The 13,108-nt window shown below is 45.1% G+C and overlaps 1 protein-coding gene across 1 annotated transcript in view; it reads left to right on the top strand.

The window, feature by feature from the left end:
• Positions 1-6,302: 6,302 nt before the first annotated feature.
• Positions 6,303-13,108, top strand: part of LOC132816229 (uncharacterized) — a 45,783-nt gene continuing 38,977 nt past the window's right edge. Inside the window, exon 1 of the mRNA XM_060825724.1 lies at positions 6,303-6,981. Coding sequence (XP_060681707.1) covers positions 6,512-6,981 — 470 coding nt within the window. The 5' untranslated portion in view covers positions 6,303-6,511. The remainder of the gene's footprint in view (positions 6,982-13,108) is intronic.

Raw genomic sequence — 13,108 nt, 5'->3', positions numbered from 1 at the left:
TTGAAGGAGAACCGTTGGTGGTGTTTTTGAATCTGTAGTTTGTCCTGTTTGGGTCCGAACTCTGCTGGTTTAAAGGTGGTCTGGAGTCCATGTGGGATGAGTTGGTTACGGAAACAGGCACTGAGGAAGCAAATGTGGCTGTGGTAACGAGTTTGTTTCACGACATAGTTGAAGAGCTTCAGGGCAGAGGAAATGACCTGGGAGTTGCAGTGAGAGAGGGACTCTTGTGGAGTGAGAGGAGGAAAACTTCTTCAAGGCAGCCATCCTTGCAAGAGGATTCGCAGTAGGGTTAAAATCAATGAGGTAAAAACAATGACTGCAGATGCTGGAAATCAGATTCTGGATTAATGGTACTGGAAGAGCACAGCAGTTCAGGCAGCATCCGAGGAGCAACGAAATCAACGTTTCGGGCAAACGCCCTTCATCAGGAATAAAGGCAGTGAGCCTGAAGCGTGGAGAGATAAGCTAGAGGAGGGTGGGGGTGGGGAGAAAGTAGCATAGAGTACAATGGGTGAGTGGGGGAGGGGTTGAAGGTGATAGGTCAGAGAGGAGAGGGTGGAGTGGATAGGTGGAAAAGGAGATAGGCAGGTAGGACAAGTCCGGACAAGTCATGGGGACAGTGCTGAGCTGGAAGTTTGGAACTAGGGTGAGGTGGGGGAAGGGGAAATGAGGAAACTGTTGAAGTCCACATTGATGCCCTGGGGTTGAAGTGTTCCGAGGCGGAAGATGAGGCGTTCGTCCTCCAGGCGTCTGGTGATGAGGGAGCGGCGGTGAAGGAGGCCCAGGACCTCCATGTCCACGGCAGAGTGGGAGGGGGAGTTGAAATGTTGGGCCACGGGGCGGTGTGGTTGATTGGTGCGGGTGTCCCGGAGATGTTCCCTAAAGTGCTTTGCTAGGAGGCGCCCAGTCTCCCTAATGTAGAGGAGACCGCATCAGGAGCAACGGATACAATAAATGATATTAGTGGATGTGCATGTAAAACTTTGATGGATGTGGAAGGCTTCTTTTAGGGCCTTGGATGGAGGTGAGGGAGGAGATGTGGGCGCAGGTTTTACAGTTCCTGCGTTGGCGGGGGAAAGTGGCAGGATAGGAGGGTGGGTTGTAGGGGGGCATGGACCTGACCAGGTAGTCACAGAGGGAACGGTCTTTGCGGAAGGCGGAAAGGGTTGGGGAGGGAAATATATCCCTGGTGGTGGGGTCTTTTTGGAGGTGGCGGAAATGTTGGCGGATGATTTGGTTTATGCAAAGGTTTGTAGGGTGGAAGATGAGCACCGGGGCGTTCTGTCCTTGTTACGGTTGGACGGGTGGGGTCTGAGGGCTGAGTGCGGGATGTGGAAGAGATGCGTTGGAGGGCATCTTTAACCACGTGGGAAGGGAAATTGTGGTCTCTAAAGAAGGAGGCCATCTGGTGTGTTCTGTGGTGGATGACATGTAACAGGGAGGAAATTGGGCAATGTTACAGAGGTAGGCACAGCCACTCTTATTGATAAATAAAATCAAAATACTGTAGATGTCGGTAATCTGAAACAAACAGAAAATGCTGGTGGAATTCAGCAGGTGAACACGTTATCATTTAAGATTGGTTTGACTTCTTCAGAACAGAGAGATGTTGGATACCCATTGATGGTTGAATACATTGTTGGTAGCTCATCACTGACCTTTATACCGCTGAGGCCAAACGCCAGCTCGCGGACGCCTCCTCTTATCGCCCCCTTGACCACGACCCCACCTCCCACCACCAAACCATCATCTCCCAGACCATCCAGTACCTCATCACCTCAGGGGATCTCCCATCCACCGCCTCCAACCTCATAGTCCCACAACCCCGCACCGCCCGTTTCTACCTCCTGCCCAAAATCCACAAACCTGCCTGCCCCGGCCGACCCATTGTCTCAGCCTGCTCCTGCCCCACCGAACTCATCTCCCAATACCTCGACACGGTCCTGTCCCCTTTAGTCAAAGAACTCCCCACCTACGTTCGGGACACCACCCACGCCCTCCACCTCCTCCAGGATTTTCGCTTCCCCGGTCCCCAACGCCTTATTTTCACAATGGACATCCAGTCCCTGTACACCTCCATCCCCCATCACGAAGGACTCAAAGCCCTCCGCTTCTTCCTTTGCCGCCGCACCAACCAATACCCTTCCACTGACACCCTCCTTTGACTGACTGAACTAGTCCTCACCCTGAATAACTTCTCTTTTCAATCCTCCCACTTCCTCCAAACTAAAGGAGTTGCCATGGGCACCCGCATGGGCCCCAGCTATGCCTGCCTCTTCGTAGGATATGTGGAACAGTCCATCTTCCGCAACTACACTGGCACCACCCCCCACCTTTTCCTCCACTACATCGATGACTGTATTGGCGCTGCCTCGTGCTCCCACGAGGAAGTTGAACAGTTCATCAACTTTACTAACACCTTCCATCCCAACCTTAAATTCACCTGGACTGTCTCAGACTCCTCCCTCCCCTTCCTAGACCTTTCCATCTCTATCTCGGGCGACCGACTCAACACAGACATCTACTATAAACCGACTGACTCCCACAGCTACCTGGACTACACCTCCTCCCACCCTGCCCCCTGCAAAAACTCCATCCCATATTCCCAATTCCTTCGTCTCCGCCGCATCTGCTCCCAGGAGGACCAGTTCCAACACCGCACAGCCCAGATGGCCTCCTTCTTCAAGGACCGCAGACTCCCCCCAGACGTGATCGACGATGCCCTCCACCGCATCTCCTCCACTTCCCGCTCCTCCGCCCTTGAGCCCCGCTCCTCCAACTGCCACCAAGACAGAACCCCACTGGTTCTCACCTACCACCCCACCAACCTCCGCATACAACGTATCATCCGCCGTCATTTCCGCCACCTCCAAACGGACCCCACCACCAAGGATATATTTCCCTCCCCTCCCCTATCAGTGTTCCGCAAGGACCACTCCCTTCGTGACTCCCTCGTCAGATCCACACCCCCCACCAACCCAACCTCCACCCCCGGCACTTTCCCCTGCAACCGCAGGAAATGTAAAACTCGCGCCCACACCTCCACACTCACTTCCCTCCAAGGCCCAAGGGATCCTTCCATATCCGCCACAAGTTCACCTGTACCTCCACACACATCATCTATTGCATCCACTGCACCCGATGTGGCCTCCTCTATATTGGGGAGACAGGCCGCTTACTTGCGGAACGCTTCAGAGAACACCTCTGGGACGCCCGGACCAACCAACCCAACCACCCTGTGGCTCAACACTTTAACTCTCCCTCCCACTCCACCGAGGACATGCAGGTCCTTGGACTCCTCCACCGGCAGAACATAACAACACGACGGCTGGAGGAGGAGCGCCTCATCTTCCGCCTGGGAACCCTCCAACCACAAGGTATGAATTCAGATTTCTCCAGTTTCCTCATTTCCCCTCCCCCCACCTTGTCTCAGTCGGTTCCCTCAACTCAGCACCGCCCTCCTAATCTCCTTCCTGACCTCTCCGCCCCCACCCCACTACGGCCTATCACCCTCACCTTGACCTCCTTCCACCTATCCCACCTCCATCGCCCCTCCCCCAAGTCCCTCCTCCCTACCTTTTATCTTAGCCTGCTTGGCTACTCTCTCTCATTCCTGATGAAGGGCTTATGCTCGAAACGTCGAATTCCCTATTCCTGAGATGCTGCCTGGCCTGCTGTGCTTTGACCAGCAACACCTTTTCAGCTGTGATCTCCAGCATCTGCAGACCTCATTTTTTACTCAAATATGAACCCAAGGCTGTAGACAGACTGGTTTTATCTCCAAGTGTTGCCAGGGAGAGGTATGAAGTTAGTAGATCGGGTACAAATATTGGGCTAGGGCCCAAAAACAATGACTTCAATATTTCCAGTATTTCTGCTCATCCAGTACCTGATGTCAGATATGCAATCTGACACTTTAGCAACAGTGGAGGAGATGAGTGAAGTTTGTGATGAGTAGAGGGTGGTGTCATCAGTGTATACATGAAAATTAACATGAAAATTTTTTGATAATGCCACTGAAGGACAACATAGAGGAAAAGTTGGACGGAGCAAAGGATAAATCTTTCAGGAACATCAGAGGTAATGATGTGGAAAAGGAAACAGAAGTCATTGCAAATCATTGTCTGGATATTGTTGGATAGAAAGGAATGGGACCAGTAGAGAATGTCCTATTTGGATGATAGTGCTGAAGTGTTGGAGGAGATTGACGTGATCAAGCATGTCAAAGCCTGCAGACAGGTTGAGAAGGACGAAGAGGAAAAGATTATCTTTGCCACAGTCACATTTACATAACATTTTGCTTTTTAATGCTTCCTACCGAATTAAAACACCTTTGTTTTTTTTGATTGATTTACACCCCAACCACCACTTTCAATCTTCGGTCCCTTCAGTGACAATAATGTATAAGATCCAACATTCCCTCTAAGCTGCTCCAGTACTTTGAACATTGGCACGTCAGTCGTGGCATTGACTTCTAGTTCAAGAGGTCACTGCCCCATATGGGCACTGGAGGCTCAGGCAGCTGGTAAGAAAATTAGAGGGTACATTGCAATAACTTATCAAGACTCTTTTGACACTATCTTCCAAACTAGGAGACAGTGAGGACTGCAGATGCTGGACAAGTCAGAGTTGATAAAGAGTGTTGCTGACAAAAGCACAGCATGTCAGGCAGCATCTGAGGAGCAAGAGAATTGATGTTTCGGGCTTAACCCTTCATCCGGACTCAGTATTGATGAAGACTTAAGCCCGAAATGTTGACTCTCTTGCTCCTCAGATGCTACCTGACCTGCTGTGCTTTTTGCAGTGCCGCACTTCCAAACCTCAAACTTTAACACCAAAAGGACAGTCAATGCAGGAGAACACATCCATCTGCAAGTTCCCCATCAAGACTCATACCATTCTTACTTGGAACTACATAACCGTTGCTGGTTCAAAGTTCTGGAACTTCCTACCTAACAGCCTTGTGGGAATACTTATACCAAGGACAACAGCAATTTAAGAATGCAGTTCACTACCATTTTCTACATGACATTGGGAGAGAGCAATAAATTCTGGCTTAGTTAATGATTCTTCTCATCCCATGAATAAAAATGAAACAAAAAAGTCAAAATTTGCCTACTCACTCAAGCTATCCTTTTGTAGCTTGCTTGCATTCCCTCATCTATTATTGTATTTCAGCAGATTTGGTTACAATACACAATGTTCCTTCATCAAAATCATACTTCTGTAATATTTCTGTAAAATTAATATTTCTGTAAGTAGTAAAACTGGGGCAATTGATATATGAAAAGAAAGAGCTAAAATAAGAATTGTTTAGCCTTAAAGATTCATACTTTCTTCATTAACAGACCTTTTTGTGCATGCATTTTTCTGTGTTGGAATTTTAAAAGCCACAAAGAGTTCAAAATATTGTTTTGTGTATATTTTCTATCATACGTTACAATTCCTAGTGAATACACCTTCATCAATAGAATAAAACAATTAAATGCCTTCTGTGTGCATGCCTCTCTGCTCATCACTCTCTGCTGTGATGAACTTTGGTTACACTTAGATAAACAGTCGACATCAATAGTTAATACAAATTCCAATGTAAACATTTGTTTGTAATTCATTGGTGATGAACCAAATTACCAAGTTATACTGGCAACATTTTAGGGTGTGAATTCAATGCAAAAAGTGCAGAGATGGTTTATGAGAATAGGTCCATAAGTCAACATTTCGAGCATAAGCTCTTCATCAGGAAAGTGGGGAAGGACCCCAAATGGGACTGAGAGATAAATGGGATGGGTTTGGGGCTGGGGTGAAGGTAGCTGGGAATGTGATAGGTATGTGCAATAGGATCTCTCACTGAGATCCTTGTAGAGGGAGGAGGAGAACTTCTTCAAGATGTGCATCCTTGGAAGAGGCTTCACAGTAAGGTTTTAATTGACTGGGAGAAAGTGAGGACTGAAGATGTTGGAGATGGGAAGTGAACATTTTAATACCAGATTTTTGTTGAATTCAAATTCTGGCGTCTGCCAAGGTGGGTTTTGAACTCCTGTCCACAGAATATTACATTCCAGATGGCATTACATTCCAGATGGCATGGGAGCCATGATAAAGAAACAACGTGCAGGATTGCGGGCAAAAGGCGAGAGATTGGCAACGAAGGCAAAAATGCTCAGTGGGGAGGCGCCTACAGGCAGACAAGACGGCCCGAATGGCCTCCTCACAAAGCGGAACTCACTTTGGAAGGTGGGCGGGGCCGTTCCCTATTGTTGTGATGACGCGACGCTCGTCTCCAAGCGACGGGCCACGGGGACAAAGGAGTTGCGCAGGCGCAGAAGTGGTGCTCGGGGAGAGAGCCTTCACTCACCATGGCAACGGCTGGCTTCCAGGCCGCAACCCTTTCCTGATAATATTATCTCTCTCTCTCGCCATATTAAAATCGACCCTCCGGTGGCGGGCGGTTGGTGGGTGGGGGGAGGAGGGTCCTGAGGATATCAATGAGCGATGAGAGGCGAGTGAAAGGATGATAGCGAGCAGCTCTGGCCTCTTGACCCTGGCTTCGTGCCTGTTGCTCTGTCGCTGCTCGGCCGCCCGGAAAACGATGGTGGTGCTGCACCACAACGACTCAAGCGAGTTGCCGCACCCGCAGCCGCAGCCGAGTCCGGAGCCGCAGCCGCAGCCGCAGAGGCAGCTGCCCCAGCCGGAGCTACCCGAGTCACCTCAGGCCGTGTGCCCGGAGCTGTGCCGCTGCTACATCAACATCCTGTCGTGCCACCCAGCCAAGCCGGTGGGCTCGCACAGCCACGATGCGGCCGTCGACCTCGGGGAGGCGGCCCCCACCGAATCCAGCGGCAATGGCAGCAAATCTCCGCACTCCAAGCACAGCAGCAACACCACGGAGGAGGATGAGAACAGCATGAAGATTCTCACTGAAATACCCTCTGGGATTCGAGGCACCATGTCTGGCAATGTCCTGACACCATTCACCGTACTGTAGGTTCTAAACCCCACTTTTTATTTCGGTAGACGTGTTGTTAAACTGAAACTGACAAGTTGTTTCTTATAGCACGACGTGTTTGTTACTTTTAGAAACAAAATCTCGATGTTTAAAATGTATTCCAACCACTACATCTAAAATACCACCATATCACCTCCCCAATTTTCTGTGAACCCCATTCAGTTCACTTCATTCTCATTGCACCTGTTGCCACATTATAATACCCTGTCTACCCAAACAATGTTTTCTAATTCATCAAAATAAATGCCCAATCTCCACTCACTATCATTTCCAATTACATTTTCATGTCGATCAGAAAAATGAAACAAAGATCTGGAGATCTGAAACAAAACCGGAAATTGCTGGAGAAACCTAGCAGACTGGGCAGCACCCGATCAAGGACTTTTGTCCGAAATGTCGATTCTACTGCTCCTCGGATGTTGCCTGACCTGCTGGTTTTTTTCAGCACCACACTCTGGACTCTCATCTCCAGCATCTGCAGTCATCACTTTCTCCACAAATAAAAGATTTCATAAAGGAACCTTTACCTGAAGATCTAGTTAGTGCTTAGAAGAGAATTGTCTGACTCTAAAAGGAATTACAAATACATAACACGCAGTTAATTGATGAAAATGGTGTATCATAATATAAATATTTGGAATGTTAAAATGGGCTATTTTGACTTTTGTAATATTGTACCTCATCCTATCCCCTTTTGAAATGTCTGGAATAAAGTTGTGTAAAGGCTAGGAATATTGCAGCAAGTAACTCACTTCCTGACTCTCCAAAGCATGTTCACAATCTTCAAAACACAAGTCAGGGGTGTGATGGAATACTCACTATTTGCCATATCCTTATCCTAACCCTACACTCATCCCTGGAACATCTGGAAAACAAGGACACCTATGTTAGATCCTGCCCATTGACTACAGCTCTGCCTTCAACATTTTCCCCTCAAGACTGATCTCAAAACTCCGTGATATTGGTCTCGGCTCTGTCCTTTGCAACTGGATTCTCAGTTCTCTAACCCACAGGTGGCAGTCAGTGAAAATAGGTAACTGCATGTCCTCTACAATAACACTCAACACTGGAGCCCCCGTAGGATGTGTCATCAGTCTCCTACTATATTCCTTATGCACCTATGATTGTATTGTCAAATTTCAAACAAATGCCATCTGCACATTCGTTGTGGTTGGATGGATGTCTATTGATGACAAGCCAAAATGCAGAAGGGAGATAGAGGGCTTGGTGACATGGTGCAATGACAACAGCCTCTCAGTGTTGGCAAAACTAAAGAACTGATCATTGATTTCAGAAAGAAAGGAGGATAACACGCCCCATCTACATCAACAGAAGTGAGGTTGAGAGAGTGGAGAGCGTCAAGTTCTTGGAATGGCGATAATCGACAACCTGTCCTGGACTTCTCATGTAGATGCGACGGTCAAGAAAGCACAACAATGCCTCTTTTTCCTCAGGTCTCTGAGGAAGTTTGGCATGTCCGGACGGACACTTACCAACTTCTACAGATGCACCATTGAGAGCATATAATCTGGCTGCATAATGGCCTAGTTTGGCAACTGCTCTGCTGAGGACAGTAAGAAACTACAAAAGGTGGTGTGCACAGCCCAGACCATCACAGAAGCTAACCTTCTGTCCATGCACTCCGTTTACTTGGCTTGCTGCTGTGGAATGGCTGCCAACATCACCAAAAACCCATTGCACCCCGGTACTGATCTCCTACAATCTTTTCTGTCAGGCAAGATACAGTTGCATGAACGCATATATCAGCAGGTTCAGGAACAGCTTCTTCCTGGCCATTATTAGACTGATGAATGAACTCTCTAGCCTCAAATAATGCTGACCTTGCCTAGTGCTTACCCTGTGCAATGTAACTTGTGTGCCTCTAAGTTTTTTTTTAATCTGTATATCCTTTCTTACTATGATTTGTTTGTACTGCTAGTAAACAAATTTTTCACTGTACCTCGGTATATGTGACAATAAATCAATCATTTGCCTGACTGAGTACATCTCCAACAACACTCAAGCTTTGCACCATTCAAGACAAAGAAGTCTACTTGATTGCCATTAAATCCATATGTACCATTACCAACATTCAGTAGCTGCAGTGTGTATTGTGTACAAGATATACAGCAGAAATCTGCCAAAGATCCTAATATGATACCTTCTTAACCCACAACTGTTTTCAGCGAGAAAAACAAGGACAGCAAGTACACCACCTGCAAGTTCCCCTCCAAGCCATTCAACATCCTGGCTTGGAAGGAAATATATCGCCGTTCCTTCAATGTTGCTGGGTCAAATTTCTGGAATTCTCTCCCTAAAGGCATTGGAAGTGTGCTACAATACATGGATTGTAATTGTCCAAAAAAGCACTTCACCACCACCTTCTCAAAGGCAACTGCTTTGTCATTCCAGATCATGGCTGATCATTTAACTTCACAGAATCTTTCTGCACTATCCTCATATTCCTTGATATTTTTAATATCTAGAAATATGTTAATCTCTGCCTTGAATATACTTAATGTCTGAGCTTCTACACCTTTCTCAAATGGAGAATTCCAAAGATTCATCAATCACTGAATGAAGATATTTCTGCTCGGTCAATCCTATATGGCCTTCCCCCTTATCTTGAGACTCAGTCCCCAGCATTCCAGATCCTGTAAGAATTTAATGTGTCTCCATGAGATGATGTCTTATTCAAAACTCTAGAAACTATATGCTAGTCTTCTCATAAGACAGTCACAGGGATCAAATCAGTGAATCTTTACGTCAAGGGCAAGTACATCCTTTCTATTGTAAAGAAATTGAAACTGTATGCAATAGTCCAAATGTCTGTTAAAAACACTCCATACAATTGCAGTAAGATTTCTGTACTCATACTAAAACCCCCTTACAACAAAATTCTAATATTTGCCATCTTAACTGCTTGCTGTATCAACATATTTCAGTGACTCATTGAGCACGCCCAGGTCTCTCTGGATATTATTATTTTCCATTCTTTCACATTTAAGAAAAGCTCTGTGCTTTGTTTTTCCCATCAAATTGATAGATTTTGATAACTTTTCATTTTTCAGTGCTCTGTTATGTTCTTACTTTCTCACTTAGCCTGTCTAAATTCCCTTGAAGCTACTTTGAAATCTCTTCACAACTGACATTCCCTTCTAGCTTTGTGTCACCAGCGAACCTGGAAATATAACATTGGATCCCCACATTCAGATCGGTAATATGGATTGTAAATCACTGAGGCCCAAGCACTGATCCTTGGAGTACTCCATTAATTACAAGCAGAGAAAAGTCCATTTATTCCTCAGAGAACCCCGGCAGTGCAGGCCATTCAGCCCATTGAGTTCAAACCGCTTCTTCAGAAAGCATCCCACCCAGACTAATCCCATGTGTTTCCCATGGCTAATCCACATAGCCTACATAACCTTGGACACTACGGGGCAACTTAGCACGGCCAATACACCTAACCTGCACATCTTTGGACTGTGGGAAGACACTAGAGCACCTGGAGGCCCATGCAGACATGGGAAAAATGTGCAAATTCCACACAGAAAGTCGCCCAAGACTAGAATCAAACCTGAGTCCCTGGTGTTATAAGGCAACAGTGCTAACCACTGAGCCACCATGCCACCCCAGAAATGAATTTAAATGTCACCCATTAGCAGGATGGAGATTTGAACCAACATACCCAGAGTGTCTGGATTACAAAACCAGTAAAGTTACTACGACACTACTGCCTTTCACTTCCTTTTGGTCACTTTTCTTTTTGTTAGTCATTCCTGATTCATGTGAATAAATTATCCTAAATCTGATGTTATCTAATTCTGGTTACTAATATTTTGTATATGACTTTATCGAAAGCTTTTTATAAATTGAAATATCGCACATTGACACATAGATCTAGAGACATTTACAGAATGAATGGAAGTCGTTTAGCCCATCATGACCATGCCAGTCAACAAAATTCGGACTACACTAATCCAATTTTCTAGGTCTTGGCCAACAGCACAGAAAGCTGTGTCAATGCAAGTGAATATTTCTGATTCAACCCTCTTTCAGGCAGTGAGTTCCAGACTCCCATCACACTCTGGGTGAAAACAAATTCTCATTAACTCTCCCCTTAGTCTTCTATCTCTTACCTTAAATCTATGCCCCTCTATTTTGACCCCTCGACTAGTGGAAGAAGTGCTTTCCTGTCCACTCTGTTCATATATGTCATAATCTTATATACCTCTATTAGGTTCTTTTTGAAATTTCACAGTTCCAAAGAAATCAACACCATCCTATTCAATGGTTGCTCAATGCTCAAAGCCTTCACTGTAAATAGTATTCTGGTAAAATTTCTCTGCATGTTCTCTATTGCATTACATCCTTCCTATGATGTAATGTTACAAAGCTGTAGTTGAACCCCCCTGTTAATTAAACCAAGCCCTCAGATTCTGAAGAAGGCTTATGCCCGAAACGTCGATTCTCCTGCTCCTCGGATGCTGCCTGGCCTGCTGTGTTTTTCCAGCACCACATTTTTCAACCCCAAGCACTCAGAAAAACCTATCTCACCTCGTAATCTGTTAAAATTCCACTATTTAAAAAAAATCAATTTATTTTTCTAACTCTAACAGTGAACATTAAACAAAAAAAACTATTTACAAATCCAAGCCCCGCTTTCTCTTAACTACTTACTATCTGACCCCAATTCTACTAAATATGCTGTTCCAATAAACACTAATTAAAATTACATTAACTTAATCTCAAAATACACTGACTTTGTCTTCCCTGCTGTCTTCAGTTTTTCTGCTGATCTCCCTGGTCATCTTCTTTCTTTTTACTGCAAATAGACTTTATATGGAAAGATACCTTTGATAGAGGCAATTTTAAAAATTTCTTTAAGAGCATACTATTAGATGGGCAATTAGCTTTCTGGTAGTTTGTCTTTCGACAGCAGTTGCTCTCTGACCAATTTTCAAAATATCAGCATTTTTATACCCCCCCCCCAACAAATGATCATCTCATTATTGGCAAAATAATACATTCAAACTCGATTGGGTTTTAGTATTCTGGGGCATGATTTAAACTGATTGTTAAATTTGAATCATTGTCAAAACAGCAACCAAATCTCAGGTATCCATTACACAGCCAAATGTTACATATTTTCAATTTTCCAGTACACTCTGGGACTGCCATCCAGTTGTATACACAGGTGCTTGTAATCTCTCAATTCAGAACAGCATTCTCTCTCTTAAAGGTAGAGTATGCACCTTCAATCTCATAACAGTAGTTACCAAAATTGCACATAGTACAACAATTGTGATCTAACCAATGTAATACACATTTTGTAAGCCTCTCTTATCTAGTATTTTATGCATCAGGTGATAAAGACAAGTATCCCAAATGATGCCTTAATTTTTCTATCCACCTGCCCTACTAACTTCAGGGATTTATGGATATGTTCTCAAAGATCTGAGGCCTCTCCTGTTCAGTACTTTCCAGAGTCCTGCCATTCATAGTGAAATTCCTTATCTTTGTTAGGTCTTCTCAAGTGCTTTACCTGTCCAAACAAGCACTTTGTTGACATCAATTTTTGTGACATCCACGAACCTCTTGATTATACCCCCTATATTTAAGTCCAAGTCATTTAATGCAAACAAGAAACAGCAAGCGAGCCCAGTGGAACCCCCTCAGAAACTGACTTCAAGTTACAGAAACATCGTTCTACCATCACCCTCTGCTTCCTGCCTCTCAGCTAACTTTGAATCCAACAGCTCCCATGCACTCTTACTTTCTTGAGAACATGAGGGGCTTTATCAAAAACCTTGCTAAAATCAATGTAAATCACATCAAAAGCATTATCCCCACCAACACATCCAGTTACATCCTCAGAGAATTGGATCAAATTAGTCAACACAACCTTCTCTTTACAAATCTATGGTGACTATCCCTCATCAATCCATATCTCTCCAAGAGTAGATGTATTCCATCACTTAGAGTTCTTTGTAATAACTTCCTCATTATTTGGGGTTAGTCTGTTTGACTTGTAATTTACTGGTGTAGTCAATCCTCCTTTTTGTAAAATAATGGAACAATGTTAGCAGTCCTTTAGTTGTC

The sequence above is a fragment of the Hemiscyllium ocellatum genome, chromosome 5 (genome assembly GCF_020745735.1).
Source record: "Hemiscyllium ocellatum isolate sHemOce1 chromosome 5, sHemOce1.pat.X.cur, whole genome shotgun sequence".
Classification (NCBI taxonomy): domain Eukaryota; kingdom Metazoa; phylum Chordata; class Chondrichthyes; order Orectolobiformes; family Hemiscylliidae; genus Hemiscyllium; species Hemiscyllium ocellatum.
This window is presented reverse-complemented; position numbering and strand designations above follow the sequence as displayed.